The sequence below is a fragment of the Amia ocellicauda genome, chromosome 23 (assembly GCF_036373705.1).
Source record: "Amia ocellicauda isolate fAmiCal2 chromosome 23, fAmiCal2.hap1, whole genome shotgun sequence".
Lineage (NCBI taxonomy): Eukaryota > Metazoa > Chordata > Actinopteri > Amiiformes > Amiidae > Amia > Amia ocellicauda.
This window is the reverse complement of record NC_089872.1, coordinates 22,230,379-22,251,012: the sequence shown is the minus strand read 5'-3', so window position 1 is coordinate 22,251,012 and position 20,634 is coordinate 22,230,379. Positions and strand designations below refer to the sequence as shown.

Sequence of the window (20,634 nt, the reverse complement as noted above, 5' to 3'; positions counted from 1 at the left end):
AACAGACACCATGTAGGATTTAGGAACTTTTCCACAATCCAGTTAAGAAAATGGAAACACAGGAAAAAGGTAAACTGTTTTAATAAAGTAATTTATTAAAAAAAAAAAAAAAAATTATAATGGGCTGAAGTGCTTGTGTTTATACTGAGTGCTGGAGCAGGGCAGCAGCATCGGGGGCTCAGATCAACGCCTATGGCACACCGGTGCAGGAGGACGAGCAGCGCTTCAGGCTGGCCGTCGTCCCAATGCAGCCGAATTGCATCTGAGGAAGAAAGTTAGGAGGAACACGTGTGGCACGAAGGCAGCGGCTGGGCTGGAGGCATAGCACCATGGCGCCACATGCCTTGCGAAGGGTGCGGCGAAGACTGCGGAGAGGCCGGGATGAGATCTGTGCGTCGGAGGCCTGCTGTGCACGTTGCGATTGTGCTGCTCTGGGGAAGGGGCTCATAGGATTATACATGGAAGTAGTGGAAATACTGGGGTTTTAAAGATAACCCATCCCAACGTGCAGAGCTTGCCTTGACCTGCAGAAAGACAATCCATCAGCCAGCATGAATCCAGAACTGCTTCTGTCACCAAGGTCCGATAAATACTGACTGGAACACTCGTCTTCAATACTCTTAGAAATACTCCTGAGGAATAAGAGAATGGCAACCAGGCCCTACCTTCACACACTCCTGCTTACCAGACCTGGAGTGGGAAGGGGTTGGAGGGTGAGTTGGACCCTGCCCGGGTCCTGGGTAGGGCAGCCGTGGCACAGTGCCCTGTGTGGCAGAACCTGTGGGCTTAGGGGGGTGTGGGCTATTCAAGGGTTAAACCCAGTGCAGGGTAAGAGATGTGGTCAGGGGAGCAGGTTGTCACACCAGGCCGCCTGGTCACTTCTCAGCCCTGGCATTAATGGGGTTAGAAGATCCAACTCTGTACATCATGGCAAATAATGGATTCTGCAATGATAATGAACATGGCAGCTCAGATTAGATACACCGGTTGATTAAGCCAATGCAGGCATAGTGAAGGAGGCCGGAAACACTTTCGATATGAGGGGAGAGGGGGCTTGTGTGTGCTCGGTGCGTGTTGGTGTTTTACAGTGGTAGAGCAGAAAGCCCAAGGCGGGTGAGGGCAGCTCTGACTCAGGTGGGCACAACGGTGAGGGAAGGTCTATAAGACCTCTACACGTGTCCATAACAGTGAATGTTTGTAAGGCATGTTGGAGTTTCAGTCTGAAGATGATCGCACCAAGGTCCCGAAGCGGCACCAGGTCCCGACACGACTGAGCGCAGTCCTTCTCGCAGAACCCGTGGCCGTCGCGTGTCCGTCCGTGGTACCGAGCTGCGGTCCGCGGGGCTGCGGCCGAGGCTCAGTCCTGCTTCTGCTGCCCGGCTCTGTCCCCGTAGGTGGAGCCCTTGTCGATCTCCGTCACCGCAATCATCCACCGGACGCCGACAGACACTGGAGATAGAAAGCAGGAGGAACGTGGTGAAGACCTGGTCTGTCGAATCGAGATTAGAGACCCGGTCCGAGAGTTGGCATGAGCTGGGCGGGCTGGGGCTGCAGAGGCCGTGGTCAGTCAAAGTCAACGTGTTCATAGGCCACGGTGTCGCACATACAGTGGATGCTCCATGAGAAACTAACTATGCATTCAGTGCTTCAGCTCATGCATTACTCAGAGTCATGACTGCGGCTACATGCACAGTAGTTGGTCATTCAGGATCAGTTCATTCCGGATGGACGTTCCGAACCAACAGTTTACATGATTCATGAGTTTTTTTTATGGGTACCTGCTTACATGTCAGTGATATAACCCTAACAGGCTACTGTGTGACCTGTGCCTTGTTGTCTGGCCGCACAGTTTGCCTTTCCTCACATAATAGACGTGATTGGCATGCTGTTATCCTTGAGCTTAAGAGACTGCAAAATCTTCCTAATATTCAGACGACATGACACAGAGATATTTACTTCAACTGTCATGACCATGTACAGAAATCAATAAATCCACCTCTACCCCCAAGAGTCACACGTCCTTTAGTATCTCTATTAAATACATCAGACCAGTCCTGTCTGTTTGCTGCTGCCACCATGTCCTCGAATGAGGAGCTGCACTAAATGCCAACTCATCCCGATTCATAATGTAATCTGAACAAGCGTTTATATGGCTATGTCCACTGCCCTTCTCCCTGGCCCGTGGGCCCCCGTCACTACAGACGCCCAAGGATCTAAAGCCAGGCAGCGCTTCAGATGGGGGTCTCCGTCCGAGATCATGACTTGACCGCCTGCGGAGACGAGCGCTTGTCTCGCTTGTTTTTGTTTCAGAGGCTCGGCTGTATTTAGGGGCTCACTGGCGCCACCGTTCTCTGTCACAGCCTGTCTGAGCTCTGGGAGGCTGCGGCTCTAAGCGCACTGTTAGCCGATGTGGTGAGAGGACCGTTACTTCTTTGTTTCTCCCAATTAGATAGGACATGAAATAAACTGGCATTGAAAAGGTGATGCCATGCAACTCCACGCAGTAAAAAGCCACAGCGATACTTACGGCACTTTACCCACAGTCAGTTTGCCAACAGTGTGTGGATATAAAGAAAAAAGGATTAATCACTGAGAAAGCAGTCAATATCCCCCCATGGTGTTCAACCTGCAGGTCTGACCACACCAGGCCGGGCCGCTGGGCACACTGACCTGCCACGCAGAGCGCCGCGAAGCTGAGGAGGGTGACGGAGGAGCCGGCGCTGATGAGGGTGACCAGCAGGCGGAACAGCGGGTAGAGCAGCACCGAGGCCCAGAACAGCCAGTTGAGCAGTGGCCAGATCCGGCGGGGCGGGTGGGCCGTGGGGCCGGGGAAGCGCCCCGTCTTGCAGTACTGCTCCTGGAAGGCATCCTGAGAGAGACGCACAGACACACGGAGAGAACAGATCAATCCGCAGTAGGTGCACAATCATTTCGAGGTCTTTCAGCAGCAGTCTGTACAGTTCGTGTGCCTGCCCCCCACCCCCGCCCTCACCTCACCTTCTCCTGGTACAGTTTGTGCAGCCAGGCAGAGCACTCTGCCTCGACCTCCGGGATGGTGTCCATAGGGATCCGCCTGGAACAGGAAGTGCATCATCAGCTGCCACGCTCTCAGGGCTCTGAGTTTTAATCTAACCCCTACTGGCACTCATACATATGGCAAGGTACACACCATTATACATACAGGACTATGAGCTACACACAGGACTACACACTGCATCCATTCCTATTTTGAGTCGTGAACTGGGCTGTGATGCTGCAGAGAGCGTCTCCTCTTACCTCACATACAAATCGGCGTGATACTTTTTCCCACTCAGAACTCCCAGCAGAGTTGGGTTTTCATTGTTTCTGAAATTAATTGTAGAATCGTACACAGCAGTAACTACAGGGAAGACAGACAGAGTCAGAAACATGCAGACAGCGGCCGCACTCCTGCCCTGTCTCTCTGGACTCGGCCCTGCTTCCTAAACAACACAAGCCTTTAAAATGACGCTCATTTACGTCCTCGTCACTAATCTCGTGGTTTCCATGGGTATATTAAAGTGGTGTGTTAAAGAGTGGTGTGTGCTTTCCACAGAAACCGCCCGTGAAGAGCAGTCTAAGGAACAACAGCATCTCCCTCCTGCTACCGTCCAGAGTTACTCTCAACTCAATCATCTAGCTTCCTCTCAGCACAGCCTCCAGTCAGTACAGAACCACGCTCTCTATTCTAAATTCTACATCTCTAGCATTCTAACCTCCATTCTAAATCTAATGCTCTAAACTAGACCCGAGTCGTAGTCTCTCTCTGCTGGGCAGTCTCTGTATTTTATTCTTTCTCCAGACGATCGGGGCTGTGCTTGCAGAGGCTGTGGGGTCACAATCGACCCGTAGTGACTCCTGTGAGAGGGGAGGAAGGAGGGGCTGCTTACCAGAGTTCCTCAGGTTCTGCGCGGTGATGCAGAAGCCCTTGGTCCGAGGCAGCAGGTGGTGCTTGAGCTTGGGCAGCCCCTTGGCCTCGGCCACCTGCATGCTGATCTGGTGCTTCTTCTCGGTGAAGCGCGTCCCTTCACAGTGCAGCAGGAACTGTGCAAACACAGACGGACACGGGGTTCATTCTGCCTGCCACGCCAAGGGCACTACTCTGCTGCTTTAGGACAAGAGTTTGCAGCCATGGGAGCATAACACAGGGACCATAGCAGGCAGAGCGGTCTGAGTGGAGGTCAGGTTTAGCTTGGTGCTCTGTGGCAGAAATCAACAACAGTGATCATGAAATGGCCATGTGTGCGCTCTCTATCCTGGTCCCCGTCTCTGTTAATGTAACTCTGTTGCCTTGGTGCTGTGGCTCCGGTGCCTCACGTTTGCTCACCCAGTAGTTCTCGGGGTAATCACGGATGTTCTGCAAGCTCTGCGCCACCGTCCGCCGGTCCTCCTCCCACTTCCTCTTGCAGAAGACGATCTCCAGGAAGTACCACATCCAGCCAATCACAGGCACGTAGGACAGCTCCTTCTTGGCCAGCACCTTGGAGCTCTGGTTGAAGGAGAAGATGGGCGGAGTGGTTACCAACAACAACTCTGTGCCTTAACATTTTGTACGTAAACGCAACATGATACTGTGCTTTACGCTCCACACATTAAGGACACATTTGTCCAAAAGTCACTCTTTAAAATTCAACAAACTTGCACATTGTTTTCCCTAAGAAAGTCTACAGCACCCAGGCCAAACTGCACATCACTTCTAGACCTGTAAGGACCGTCAGTACTGCCTCTTACCCCCAGCACCCCAAATCTCTCACAGAAGGTCCAGCCGCACAAGAAGTCGATCTCGAAGTTATGGTTGAGAATCACGATGGCGTTCTCCTTGCCAAACAGCTGACAGCTCTGGGGGTCGGTGTAGAGCGTGCACTCCGTGCCGGACCACCAATCCAACAGAGCCACCATCTCTGCAGAGACACGGGAAAGAGGGGCTGAGGACAGGACAGGGGGCGCAGTCTGCACCTCGGCACAGCCCGCTCTCTCTCTCTCACAGCTCTGCACCCAGCACCGAGCTCCGCTGGAGACCCGTCAACATCATTATTATTAGTCTGCAAGTGAGATCAAGCAGAGACTGCTCTGGTAAGATCTTTATTATTATTCCTCCCATACAAACCTCCGCGGTTGCGTGTCCTTTATCAAAGAGGCTCGTTCACTATGGTCCTAAAATAAGTCCGTTAGCTGGTGACTCTCACAGGAAACGCAACAAGCTGGAGATAAAGTTATGCTATGTTATTGAGCGTATGTAATGTGAACAAATTCAAGATAACTGTGCGTGTGTGTGTGTATCTCACGGGACTCACGCAGCGAGACACTTCTGCTTTAGACCAGTTTAGCAATCTTCCTGTTTATAGGGTGCTGCTGTGGTTGCGATGACAATCCAGAGCACTGACAGAGGTCAACACATTTGCATCGCTGCTGTTTTTATTATTTATGTTAGGTTGTTTAGATAAGGAAGAACTGCTTTCATTTGGTTAAACCAGGATAAGAATTTAAAAAAAAAACAAGGCACACCTGTTCTAACAGGGTTGTTGGTTTTATGGTTCTCTTATTTCACAGTTGATTACTTTATATGTTGTTACTGTGGCGCCTATTTCTGCAGACGCTCCCAAGAGCACTACGGGTTTTTATTATCTTTGAAGAATAATTTGCTAATACAAGTGGACTGCGTGGAGCCGTGGGACTGGCTGGGCAGGCTGGGAGTGCTTTATCTTCACAATCACCCATTTGCATCCAATTAACATCTTAAGTTTTTATTTTTTCGGGCTTGCTTTTAAAATGCTAATAAATGAGACTGAGGCTTAAAGCATGTTTTCTGTTAACTTGACTAGCTCCGCACTAGAGCCGATGATTCTCTCGAACGTCTCTCTCATGGTTCGCCAGCCCCGCATGAATGGGACCGGGTGGACGATGGCGGGGGGATGGGGGACACTCACGGCTCGCGATGCTGTATCCCAGCCGGCAGTTCACCTTCCTGTACAGCTGCTTGTCGATGGGCCACAAGGGCAACGTGAACAGCTGCAGGAAGTTGATGATGAGGCCGCTGGCCAGGAACACATAGCAGATGAGCAGGTGACACAGAAACTGGGACTTCACAAACTGCAGCACCCCCATGTTTCAGAGGACAGACGGACCCGGCTGGAATGACCTGTGGAGACATGCGGCACAATGCAGACTGTCACAAACACAGGCAGACCTCACTGTACAGAGCATTAAAACAGCGACGCTCAATGCAGGTGATGGGACTGATTTAACCGTTTTCAAGACACCACAGCAGCCGCAGAGTCTTTCTACAGGCAGGTGTCTGGACCTGATGGCCGATGGAGCAGAAAGCACAACCTCCTCTCGGCACTGCACACAAACCCCCTTCCAAGCAACAACCCGACATTTGCTATCATTTCAGTAGTATTTTGGTCACAAAACAAAACAACAAAGACGAATCTGACACCGTGAGAGAGTGTTGCGAGATTGTGCGCATCTGAACATGCGTTTACGGGTGTGGTGACGTCCGTGGTGTCGGACAGGTTTCCTCAGCTCTTGGTGTTGTGACACGCTGCTGCTGGGCAGGGAGGGAAGTATCCAAGAGGAACCTTCCGACTCAATTCGAAGGTTAACTGCACCAGAAGGCCCCTGTGCCCTGAGGCCCGTGGCCTAGGCGTGTCTACACATCCCTGTGAAGCACGTATGCGCACTGAGAGCTCAAAGCTCCCCCACAGGCCGCAAAGAAACATTGGTGTTGGTTTGAGTTTAAGCTCAGCCATAACATTTCACAATCAGGCCAACATGTTGGGCCAATCCTTTACTTATCTAAGCAGTTAGTACATTGAAGAGATGCTTTATTAAAGGAGCTGTTGTACACTCATGCAGAAAATCTCTCATTTAAATAAGCACATCCAGCCCTGTTTGCAAATGGAAAACGATTAGAAAAGAGCAGTAACCCTCCAGGGCTCAGCCCGTGAGTCGGCAGAAGGTCACTCTGAGACCTAGTCCTCAGAATCAGCTCACACCTTGATTGGCACCACAAGCTAATAAATCCCCCATGGCTGTGGCCTTATCATTGTGCACACACAGCGCTCTGTGTACCCACTTCGCACACTGGGGCCCTTTGTCGGGTCGTGTTGGTGGGCCGCTCGGTTATCAGTAACAGGGAACTTTGTTGTACAATAGGAAAACAATACTTGTCGTCAAGCCTCAGGCTTGTGGTTTTGCCTTTTAACAGGAAGGGAGGTTTGAGTGAGAGTACAGCCCCACTCGGGGGGAAGGCAGGGCCGACACGGGAGAGATGGAAACCTGGCCTAAAGTCTTTTTCCAGTTCAGATGTGCAGTTTGTTATCAGCGTGTCCGTGTTGTGGTCGAGAGGCTGCCCTGTTGAAGCGGACAGCTGTGAGCCTCCCCAGAGTGTGACTAGTTTTACCAAAGGCTACAACAAGCATTTCAAAAAAGCCACAAAACTATTGTTGAGACACCAACGCCACCGGCAAATACCGCACACCACAGCTCACAACTGACGTGCGCTAGACAGCTCCCTGAGGCCTGGGGGTGTCACATGCGGCCCGGCCGCACACAGCTGGTTGTTAAAGAATACTATCTCGTCAACCGTTTGGCTGCGGAGGTTAGGTCTGCTTCGGATCAGTGTTTTGTTACCTGTCCAGGACTATCTCTCCTTCAAGGCAGCTTTAAGTGGCCTTATTTTTGGAGTTCGGGCAACATTAAGGAACAGAACAGAGCGAATGAGAGTTGGGCAACAGAGGCATGTGTTCCACAACAATTAGAAGCAATTGGACAACTTCCTGTCAAGCTTGCTAGGAAATGTAAAAACTGCTGACCTCATCTGACACAGCTGCCCTCACACACACACACACACCAGGAGGAAGTGGTCAACACACAGCCCTGGGATTGGGCTCACAATACCTCTTGTACTAATCCAAAATCACCACTTTGTAAAGGTTTTATTTTCTCTCATCATCAAAGGAAATGATAATTGCTTAATGACACAACTGAGACAAGGCAAAGAAGCCTGTCTGCGCTGAGGACCGAATGGTCACAGGACCCCGGGAACAAAGCATCCATGGGATGGCCTGCCTGTGCTCACACCCAACTCACTGCCCAGCTTAAGTACACAGTCAGTCAATAACTTCAACCCAGAGGTTTGTTTAAGAACAAAAACATGTCAGACAGGATGACACATTGAAGCGGTGACAGATATGGAGAGTTGACAGGTGTGGGCTCTACAGTGCTCAGAGGCAATACACACTTCCGAGAGCTGGGAGACCGACACGCGTGGGTGTGGTGTGTGCCTGGCTGTGGCTAACACTCCCCCTGTGGGAATGTGCTGTCACTGGCTCTCCTCCCACACCCCCTTCATGCCGTTGTTTAATGGTTCACTCCCTGTTGGCAACGGGCATGATTTGACTATAATCTAGAGTTAATATTTGTCAGCGGTGATGTGTTGCTTCATGCATCTCTTTTGTCCTCGGTCCAGCTCAGAACATGCTGACTCTGCAGCTGTCTCACCCGGCTGCTTCCCACTAGGTTCGCACACGCACACACGGATGTTAACTCATGTTCGCCCTCCAGCTCCTGTCCTAACTTTCCGTTTGTCCCCTCAGGCAGACCCTACAGCACACCTTCACAGATCAAAGAAGCCTCACCTCGCCCGCTACTCGGGATAAGACAACCCACGGGACCCACGAGTGCAGTCTCTCTCCTGTTCACCTCAGGGCTTCAGAGGACCAGACCGACATTCCTCATGTGTGAGAGTGTCACAGCCAGCACACCCCGGGCTGATCTGTGGAGATCATTGTGCATTGTCACAGTCCCAGTGCAGGGCTGTACAGAGCCGAGCGCACGGCCAGGAGGGGGAGGGAAAAACACAGCCCATCCCTCTGACCGAATGTATCCAGTGCATTCTTCTGAAATGCAGTCTAAAGCTCACAGTGAACATCAGTGGCTGGTGCGCCTGCCTGCGCTGCTGCTGGCCAACAGTGTGGGGATTCCCACAGCCGAACAGCAGGGAAAACATTAGTAAACAGAGAGAGAGAGAGAGAGAGAGAGAGAGAGAGAGAGAGAGAGAGAGAGAGCTGCACTTTATTCTAAAATGTGAAAAATATAAACATTTACGAGCACAATTTTTCCCCAAAATAGCAGATCTCTATAAGAGATTTCCAGACCTGCCAGACTCGGAGAAAGTGCCAGTCCTTTTGGGAGAGGAGACCAGCTGCATATTACTGGCCCAGTACAGCTTCCTGCCACAGCCTGAGGGACACAGTGGACACTTAGTCCACACACAGGGGACACCCCTAGACACAGGCAATGACACCCATGGTACACCGATTTATTACTATTAATATCAATTTTATGTCTCTGACATATGGTTTAAATTGTATTAATTGAAATTAATCAGTTAACTGTTTTAACATACATATCGTGTATTTATGTATGCAAATGTACATGTATATGTTCAAAACTGTTGTTTGTCACCATTGCTTTGGCAATACTTCTTTTTGGTCATGCCAATAAAAGCACGTTGAATTTGAATTTGAATTTGAGAGAGAGAGAGAGAGAGGGAGGGGGGGGTGTCTGTCTGTGTGTCTGTCTGGAGGGCACGCCACACTGAAGGCCCCCCCACAGCAGGCTTGGTAAGTGCTCAGGAACAGTGCGACTCGCCCACAGCAAACACAGCAGCCCCTGTACTGTGAGGCCACCTGTCTGTCAGGAAGACTGAACCTGAGCAGACAGACAGACAGACCCACAGCGTGTCTGGTGAGCAGAGCCGACCCGTCCTGGAGAAAGCAGCAGCGAGACAAAAGCGCTGGAAACTCGCTGGTGCTGCCATCGGAGACGGTGAGCTCATCAGGAAGGAAAAACACTGGAAACACACTGAGACACGCCAGCTCCACACGGAGCAGCTCACGCACAGATATAACCCCCACCCTCTCCCTCTCTCAAATTCAAATTCAAAACAAGCTTTATTGGCATGATATGTTTTCACACAAGTATTGCCAAAGCAATTGGGTACATTAAAATTATATACAATAACATTAAGAACTTTACAAATATAAAATAAAATAGTGTTATTTACTTTCTCTCCCTATCTCAGGCTGTAAACACACACACACAGATATAACCCCCTCTCTCTCTCTGTCAGGCTGTACACACACACAGATCTCTCTCTGTATCTCTCTGTCTCTCAGGCTGTACACACACACACACAGATATCTCTCTCTCGGTCTCTCAGGCTGTACACACACACAGATATCTCTCTCTCTCTCTCTCTCTCTCTCTCTCTCAGGCTATACACACACACACACACACACACACACACAGATCTCTCTCTCTCTCTCTCTCAGGCTGTACACACACACACACAGATCTCGATCTCTCTCTCTCTCTCTGTCTGTCTCTCTGGCTATACACACACACACACAGATCTCTCTCTCTCTCAGGCTGTACACACACACAGCGCTCAGACTGAGGCTCTTCCTCATCAGTGTGAGCGTGGTTGCCGTGGGAACGGGCTAGCAGACGCTAGAACATTCCCCGGCCCCCGCCAGCCCCCAAGGCTCTTACATGTGCCATCACGCCTTCCACAATCTGCACACACACATGTGCTTCCAGCCCCTGAACCTCTGCTGGCTGGGCAGCTTTCTCAGGAGCAAAAAAAAAACTAACAAGAAAAACAGTTGGTGATGTTGAGAAGGAAAGGAGGCAGGGACAGATCGAGAGAGATGCACAGGAATGCCAGGCAGCAGTACGGTACCTCGTGTCTGGTACTCCTGGCCACATGGACTGCTAATCTCCGGGGAGGGGAAGTGAGGAGCGCCGGGAAGGGCAGGCAGCGATGGAGAGAGGAGAGCAACAATTGCCTGTGGAGAGTATCGGCAATGAGTCTGAGACCAGCCCTCTGCACAGACCCCACCCAGTGCGGGGGTGGGATCCCAGCTGGAGGGGGAAGGGGTGGCGCTGCTCTCTCTCAAATAACTTCCTGTCACAGAACCGAGGGGAGGAGGGAAGTGAGCACACACACACACACACACACGCACGCGCACACACACAGGATAACACAGACAACAGCCCCCCCTGCAGGCATACAGTCATGCTATTGTCTGGAGAGGGACCACCACTGACACTGAAATAAAATCAATATTAACATTAATACAAAAAATACACTCCTCTAGCATGACAGGAGAAACCAAATCTCTGGGTGTTCAGGGCTTAGAGTCCGTGCCCAGTGTTTGCTTCCCTCCAGGGGATAGAACAGAAGGAGATAAAACCATCAGATCAGATAGTCCTGTCTGTATGTAAACAAGGCGTCAGGCCAGGGGAGGTGTTTTTTTTCCATTAGGGAGTCAAAGACAGGAAACTGCTGCACAAACTCCTCTGCCAGTCTGAACCATGTTAGAGAATAACCTATCTAAACAAGTATCCAAAGAAACCATACAGATGTACTTATGCTATCAAGAAGATCAGAATCAGTGAAGAATGTATCCCACACGCCTGAACATTGAAGACTTCCAGTAGGGCGTGTGTGATCAGACACAATCTACCCAAGATGGCCGTCAACTGTTCTTACATTAGTGTGCATTATTTTATTTTTTCCCCCGAAGTAAACACTGAATTTCCGCCTTATTAAGCTGCAGTCACCTGTATTCATGAAATAACCCGAACTTAATATAAAACCCACAACTGACTTAATACATACATCTTAAGTATTCAACACTGGAGGGAGATGTTGAGACACACAGAGTCAAGAGGCTGCAGGGAGAGTTAGGAGGCACTTTGATTTTAATCTTCTCTAATTATTCGTCACGTCACTTCATTCTTGACCTTATCATTATGATGAATTACTGGAGTTTTTGTTCATTAATAAAACTAGTCGGTCTGATCAACTGGAATCTTTACAGTTCTCTCTGAGCTGAAAAGGATAGAAGGGTCTCAAAGACTTTCTATTTCAAGGCTGACATCCCCAGTCTTGCTTCTGGGTCTACACATGGGCACTGTAGCACGTCCCAATCAGCCCTCCACGGAGGAAGGAAACGATCTGACACAAAGAACATGCTTTACATCCAGATCTGCTTCCTGCCCCTGTTATAAAAAGGGAGGAAAACAAAAAATTGAGCTGTAGTACTTTAAGACAGTGGAGAAAACAAATCACACCCTAATAAGAGGGCTGGGCTTCTGTGCTGATATTTAGAGGCTGCTTTGCCCCACAGTCCTGGAACAATGAAAGACAGATGGAATAGTTCTGTAAGAGGAAAGAGACATTTCTCTAAATTACAGCAGGGTGCAGTTTATTATCTTTCATTTGTGTTCGAGAAATGCGAACCATCCTGTTCCTGCTCACGGTATCTGAGTTTTCAGGAACTAATCGTCTGTCCCCGTCACAGATTGATTCCCTGTGTAAATAACGCCCAATCATCTCAACAGAAAAAGTGCAATCTGCCAAAGTCTATGTGGACTACTCACTTTCTCTATCCGAACAATGTGGGGAAGCAATAATAAAAAAAAAAAAAGGCAAACAAACACAATGCTGGGGTATATTGTCAAAAGTGCAGAATTGAGAACAAGGGCAGTGATGTTCAGACTGTACAATGCACTAGTTAGAGCTCATCTGGATACTGTGGACAGTTCTGGGCTCCACACTTCAAGAAAGATATCGCTGCTCTAGAGGCAGTTCAGAGGAGAGCAACCAGACTTATTCCAGGTCTGAAGGGAAAGTCCTACTGAGAGACTGAGGACCTGAACCTTTTCACCCTGGAACAGAGGACTACGTGGGGACTTGATTCAAGTCTTCACAATCATGAAAGGCATCGACCACATCAAACAAGAGGAGCTTTTCCAGATCAGCAGGGACACACACACCCGGGGACACAAATGGAAATTGGGCTTCAAGGCATTCAAGACAGAAAACAGGAGACACTTCTTCACACAGAGAGGCGTCACAATCTGAACAAACTCCCCAGCGATGTGGCAGAAGAGACAATTTGGGAACATTCAAAAACAGACTGGATAGGATCCTTGGATCACTTAGTTATTAATGGACACCAACCGAGCATGATGGGTCGAATGGCCTCCTCTCGATTGGACACTTTCTCATGTTCTTATATAAATGTTCTGCTGAGTTTACAGGAGGGCATGGCTACGACCTGCTCCCTGCTTGTGGCACAGCGCAGGGCATGGGCACAGTCCAGTCAGCAACACCACACCCCTCCAGCAGCACAGAAAACAGAAATACTCTTCAATGCATGACTCTGCTGCCCCCTGGAGGTGTGTAAGACAATATTGGAGCCAGGATTATATCCAGGCCAATTCCAACACAATTCCTGCCCATCAGCCACCATCCCCATGGTGGCATTAGATGGCATTTCTCTCTCCATCCCACACGAAGGCTGCAATTTACACCTAAATGGTGCAGCTATAAATCAGTCTACAGCCCCACAGATTGGCTGTACCATCAGATCACATGCCTCATTACAACTACCTTCTGATCTCGTTTGTTTTTCCACCTCTATGATTTCTGATGCGTGTTATTTTAACCGCAGGAGGACTAAGCTTGGCCTCTGCAGGCCTCTGACTCCTTGTTAGATACATGCATCCGAAATGGGAGCAAATGTAAACACATGTTCCCATTTAAACTTCATTAACACATGCTCAGCACATGATCCGGGAGTGACTGCAGCACATAATCGATGGTATTTAAATGTGATTTCATGACGTTGCCTATTCAGAGAGTCAGCTCGGTCTTTTAAGGTTGTTGATTTTTTAACAGTGATTTTCAGTTCCAATATGAATATTTTGTTCTAGTTTCAATTATATATTCAAGAAAACTGTCCTACTGACCTACTTTCACAAAAAATACAAAAAAAGATTTTTTTCAAGGAGAATGTTCGCCAGGTCACTGTTGTTAATATCAAATTGCACAGCTCCACTATCTTGATGTTTTGTCTTGCATTCGGAGCCTGTTTCTCATTACAGTTTAAAGAAGAAATGCAGCACTAATATTGTTTTAATATTTCGCTGACCATTATTGACAACATCTTAACATTTTCCTCATGTGCTGGACTCTTGCATTTGAATCTGCTGCCGAAAAGATTAACTCGAAAAATCAAACGCACCTTTTCAGTCCAGAGGTCTCTTTCTAAACTAATTAGCGGAGACGGACTTGGGAGATTTCATGGCATTTTGTGCAAAATTAACTAAACATGCATGCACTACCTCCCCTCGCAAGTTTGCTTTTTAACTGGAGCAACGTTGGTGCCATTTAAAACAAACAGGACTATGGAGGTCAGATTGAAAGTAGGGAATATTGTGAAAATGTTTTTGGCTACACTGGAAATCAGCAAATAGCAAATATTGTTTTTCACATGCAAAGACAGACAGGTAAATAGTTAGACTGTTGGGTATATAGACAGATCTACAGATGAATACAATGTCCACTTGCAGTCTCTATTTTGGACCTCGGCCATTTGAGTATTGGCTGCTGGACACTGCGATTCCCCAGGGCTCCTTAGATTTACAACAGAGATGTTTGGAAGACTTCACAGTTTTTTTTTTTTTTTTTTTACTGCTTGGCCGTCTCTTCCCTGTCACCTACAACATTTCACTGCACTTCTGAAAAACCTTAGGAATAATCAAAGGCAGGCCTTGTGTGTTCATGCTACACTGCCTGGAAAAATAAGAAAAGCTGTAATGGCTTGAATTCAATGTATGGGTTGCATTTATTAAAAGTATGTGCAGGAACATCACACTCTAAGAGGTTCCATATGATCTCCTGTCCTATAGATCCCCAGCACACTTTCCAAACAACCTGTCAGGGAATGTACACGCAATTTACAGCCGTTCGGTCACCCAGTCTGCTCTCGGCTGTCATGTCTGGGAACGCATCGTGAGGATAAAGTGTCCGAGTAGAGTCTCTTCCTGTAGAAATGCATCTATACCGAATAAACCTGATAAGACTCCCAGCGCCTCTCACAGCTGTCTGACAGGCCTGTGAAACGCTGACCGCCGCACAAAAGTCGCTGCATTTCAACAGGCCGCTGTCCTGCTTTAACCCCACTGTGTAGTAACAATGACACCCTCTCCCACGCAGGAACCAGTACAGATGCATGTCATGAAGTCAGCATCGTATCTGGTAAACTCTGCCAAGCAGGATATTTAACTCATTAGTAGTTCAGCTGAATAATGATCTTAAAACTCAATGGTTCCCATGTGGGTCTTACCAAGGATCTTGGCAAATCCCTTCTCAAAAACAAGGTTGTTTATTCAACAAAATATGAGGTGCAAGTCCTTCCTCTCTTTCGTTGCCCTGCGAATTCTCCATCCCTCTGTGCTTGCAGAGTGTTATGGGCATGCAATTCGTCTTGGCACACAAGCTTCTAAGGAAATGAATAATTTATCAACACGCTGCCTTCATCTTAATAAACCGCAAGGCAACTTTGAAGTGAAGAACCCAACATTCGGTTTTGGTTTCACACTAAGTCACCGTCGGAGTTCAAACTGTCTGCGGCACAGAGTGGAAATGTGCTCGGCGTCCACACGGGTTTGTGACACCACTTTGTCATTTCTAAAAGTAGCCAAGCTTCCAGCCTGAGACCATCTATCACCCTGAAGGCAATCTCACACATGTCAGTAAAAAGTCTCAGTCTGAGTACGGCTGTACAGAGCTTTTTCATTTTTTGTTTTTCCAAGAATAAATTCACATGCATTCCTTTACATTTCCTAAAGCTTCAGAATGGACTCGCATTTTCTACTTCAATCTGTTTAATTTAGTCTGAAGCTAGAGGAAATCCTTATGCAACAGGAAATACTTGCAGAACAGTTGGTGTTAATTGCTCAATTAACCCTCTTGTATGGCAGCACTTCTCTAAAACACAATCTAATAAACCTAAAAAGGTAAAGGGCAGTATTTTGATTTCCAGACAAGCAGCTGCAGGATTACCGAGTGTCCTAAAGCAGTACATTTAAACCTTTATTTAACTGGAAGAATGAAAATACATTTGAGGTCAAATGTCCATAGTTATCTTCAACAATAACGGGAAGTCAGGCGAGGCCGGTTCTCGGAGGAAGCCCCATGCTCAGAGCAGCTCTGCCAGGCCGTGATCAAAAGAAGCAAGAGATCAATGTTTATCGAGGGGAGGAATGTCTTTCATCACAGAAACGGCCTAAATCACGGCTCCCGACAGAATGATGAATTACTCCGATCCTTTGAAGAAAATCACTTTAATAGACCCCGCTTCTCATTACGCAGATCCCCATCGGAGCCGGATGGAAGAGCATCGCTCGGACAGTTGGCCACACCCCGCTTCACACGTAACCTTTCAAAACCTGAAAGGAAATCTGCACAATGAACAACCCATGTTAATAAAGAGTACGGATAGGTGAAAACAGGTGTGAAAACAATCAGTGGCTGATACTAGCAGGCTTGTCTGGGTCAAACCAAGCAGGTGCCAGGACTGTGTACACAGAGGTATACAGCATAGGGTCAGGGTTCAGGTCAGAGTATTAAGTGCCCTCTAATGTAACTGCAGACTACAACCCCCCCAGTCTGCAGACAGTTACAGCTCAACCCTGATCTCTGGTCTCTTACACCACAAAACACCAGAGCAGGAAAAGCAAGGGGAGCCCACAATTCATCAAAAGGTGCCATATCCCAAAACGTCCAGCAGAGGGAGCTTCACAACTAGATTTGGGCTGCCATGGTCACAGAAAGCCCACACTGCACCCGGAGAAGACCAGACTCCAGTGGTGCAGGAGAAACCCGAGATTAAGAACATCTGTCCGATTTGGTGGCTGATCTCACGAACCTAAAGCGCTGTTGACTGCAAATCATTTTGTTGACAAGATTGAAAATAAACTTGAGAAAAGGATATAAACAACACCTTATCTGATCATTGTGGTTTCGTATCTCTTTTTATATGATCGTTACGAACTCCTATTTGAGTATTTCAGCCCAGAGTTCAGGTCACACCAGGTCGCAGTCGGCCCAGCGCTCGGGGAGAGAAAGCAGCTGCAGGAAAGTGTCTTCTGTGCAATGAGGATCTCCTCCCTGTTAGACAACTGGGTCTCTAATGGGGGCGCAGACTGGGGTCCTCCTTCCAGTTACCGATAAGGTAACTGCCATGCTGGCCTCCATACAACACACTGACAGTAACTGGACAGAGCGGGCTGATGTCAGTGTGCCAGGTGTACTGCCGTCTTCACAGGGAATAAATCACCCCCCTCGGGATCTCACAGACCAGCATCCTGGCATCCAAGACCGGAGGAACAGAAAGAGCAGCCAAGCATGAGTCCCTAGGTCATTAATCAGAGCTGGACCCCAGCGTTTTACCATTCACTCCTAATCAGTCTTCAGGTTCCTGTTATTGCTGATGGCAGATAGTTTACAGGACTTTATTGGCAAATGGATTCTCATTAAATAGTCTGGACATCTGTAGAAAAGGTCACTGTAGTCACTACTGTAGCAGGTAGTCAGTCAGTGTTGATGCTTCATACAGGATTTCAGAGAGTGAAAAGTCCATGCTATGAGCTTGGGAGCATCTGCCACTAGCAGAACAAACCTCAGATGATTGCCCCCCATCTCAAACAGGGAGCAGGGGGACCAATCAGGTCAGCCTTTTCAAAGTCTGATATCCCCGTTACTGACCAGCGGGTGACACCTCACGTGAGAAGCAGCTGTGCACTCTGGGAAGAAGTTACATCACAGAGAAACTGCTGTCCACCAGGCCGGGCCGCCTCCCTGATCTGACCCAGGTCATACAACACCACCTGCAGGCGGACTGTGGCCCACGAGCAGAGGCACCTGGGGAGATGGGGTCCCTCAATCCTCTGTCCCCCAAAAAGTTGAAGTTTGTTCAGTAATCTACGCACAATTTATACCAGTACACTTTATCAAAGACACAAACATCTCCTGCCTGGCCTGGACTCATCTGATAAAGATTGTCTTGTGACTTTGACTTGATTTACTTTCATACCAGCTCAGGCCAAACTTATTTCTGTTTTTAAACATTCATCAGTAGAGATAAAAATGCTTCTTGGAGATTTACATTGCAATAAAGGTTATTTTAAGCGTTTCTTTTATAGTTTCCGGCACTAATGGGACTCCAGGGCAGTGGCAGAGAGCACTGCGTCAGATTTACTGCTCAGACATTTCCAAATGACATCACAGTTGTGGCTCCACACCAAGGCCATAGGTAGCACAGAAGACCATCTCTAATCAAATACAGATCGATCTTGAGAACATTTACTTTCTGATTTATTTTACTACCTTTACTGCCCAAGGGCAATCGTGGCAGCTCTCCTCGTTAGCAGGGATGTTCCTTTTCCAAGAAACAGAGACCTATGTCTCATTATCCAGTGTCACACCCCTGCAGATGAGGGACTGGCGCTCGGCTGCGAGGATCTGACCCAAACAGCCACAGCCCTCGAGTCGTATCCAACACGGAGCTCGAAGCCCCAGAGATGACGTCACCTGGAGCCAAAGCGTTCACAGTCACTTTCAGGGGACCAAACAAACTTTACAAAATGACTCTCTTCCTCTTATGTAGCCTGCATCTGCTGCTGTAATAGAACAACTGGTAATGCAATTATTTGGGCTTTTCTTATACATTTCCTGTACATTTTTACTTGCTTTAGGACTCAGGATCCCGGTGGAAATAACCTGCGCATTATTTTCTGGTTGATACGTCTATTTTTACCTCTCTTTCTAAAGGAAGCCAATAAAACATACATTCTGACTGCTCAGAACGGCCCTCCCCCTGATGTATGAGGAAGCATGCACTCGTTACTCCACCAGCCCCTGCTAGACGCCAATTCCTCTGGGAGATGTTTAATGGTTTGACAAGCGACTGCGACCTTCCTCGGCAAAGACAACTACATAACTGTCTGCTGAGCCCACTCAAACTCACCTAGAACGGAAAGCCAGACTGAGAAATATTTTTAACGCCAAACTGATACCGAGAAGCAATATCCATTATAGCCGGCCTCCTGCCTTCTCATAACCGCACTAAAGAACCCGAAGACATTTCTGAACTTCAGAGGAAATCCATCCTCAAAAACCTCCTGACTGGGATATTTGATCCTTCTGGCTCTGGCAGCCTAATTTATACACTATGTGCCCGAGTCTGTGAAGAGTGTGAAGGGGGACCAAGATCCGTGTTTTTCGGTGTTGTAAAGAACAGGCAAGGAAGGAACTGGCTAATTTTGTTTCATGCACTGTCAAAAGCTTCACTGAAGCAGATGCAACTCTCAACGCTGTGGCGATCAGTATACTACAACAAAACAGATTATATATATAGATATAGATATAGATATATATAGAGCACTTTTCTGTAAGGATCAGCTAATGCATTTCAACAGTAATGAGATCTGAAGTTCAGAAAGCCCTGCATTCAGCAGAGCGGCCTTTAAACTAAACCAACCTTCTAACCTCCAGTTTTGAGATTAATTCAGTCTCCCACAATTTGATTTGTCCCCAGTCATTTCAGTAAAGGGGAACGAAACAGGTTTTCCTACCAGCCTGCTTCAGTGCTTCTGAAATACCTCGTTTAAAAAGCATGAGAGTAAGCTGGATCAAATGTAAAAACACATATCATGCAATGCCTTTTTAAATGCAATCACCATTTAATACAATTAGACTGTGGAAAATATGACATCCTGTTTCTGTAACTCAAACGTGACTGAAAATGATTTATGGTACAAAATATCATCACACACATTATAAAAGATTGAGATTTGTTCTTTCAATGAGAATATTGCAGATCTTTCCTCCACAACATTAATTAACAACATGGTCTTTATCCCACGGACTGAAATAACTCTGGTTTGAACCCTTAATGGCACACCGATGAGTTTGACAGAAATTTACAGTTCAAACAAATTTTAAAGCATAATTGCTTTAAAATGTTACAGCATTTTCCACATATTCAGCCAAAAAACCTTCAGATTGTCAAGGAATCTGAACAAGAATGCATGTGGAAGCTGAAGAGTGGTGTGAAAAATGAGTTTTGACAAAAGGAATGAAAAAGACCAGAAGTCAGATGTGCCTTCAGAGAAACTATGCCAATTAATTCACTCTGTAATTAAGGGTCTCATGCAAACGTTTTTTATTATCACCTTGCTGCTAAGGCAGAGAGCAATCATCAGGCACTGTCCTGCAAGCTGCTACACATTTCTTCCCCACCAAACAGAGAATGGAATTAAAAAAACTTCCCTCTCCCTATTTGAACGAGCACCATTGAATATAAATTAATATTCGTCACAAACATAAACATACTGACCTTTTCAAATGTAACAGGCCTTTTTCCCCACCAGACAGAGACAAACCCCCACTGCAGCACACACCCTGCCTTTTATAGCCTCGTTAAGCCCATACTGCCCACAGGTTTGTATAACAATTAGGCTAATCGATGAATCAATAATGCAGCTCCTTTGAGGAGTGGCATTCTGGGATATGTAGTGCTTTCTCTCTTGCTTTGAAACAGTGTTGACTACATTTGTTGTTTGTGTCTTTATTTTGAGTACATACAAATAAAACCAGTTACTTTTTCTTGCCATACAGGGTATCCCTGTGCTTCCCATCACTGGCCTCACCCCAGGCTTTGGCATGATGCTTGGCCGCTGAACTGTTTT

The 20,634-nt window shown here is 47.5% G+C and overlaps 1 protein-coding gene across 1 annotated transcript; it reads right to left on the bottom strand.

The window, feature by feature from the left end:
* Positions 1-72: 72 nt before the first annotated feature.
* agpat4 (1-acylglycerol-3-phosphate O-acyltransferase 4 (lysophosphatidic acid acyltransferase, delta)) lies at positions 73-10,894 on the bottom strand. The gene is made up of 9 exons (XM_066697307.1): positions 10,769-10,894; positions 5,946-6,157; positions 4,750-4,919; positions 4,346-4,507; positions 3,909-4,062; positions 3,277-3,379; positions 2,998-3,073; positions 2,671-2,869; positions 73-1,449 (listed from the first exon to the last, which is right to left on the bottom strand). The coding sequence occupies exons 2-9, from the start codon at positions 6,121-6,123 to the stop codon at positions 1,358-1,360; spliced, it is 1,134 nt and encodes a 377-aa protein (XP_066553404.1). The 5' UTR covers positions 6,124-6,157; positions 10,769-10,894; the 3' UTR covers positions 73-1,357.
* Positions 10,895-20,634: the final 9,740 nt, after the last annotated feature.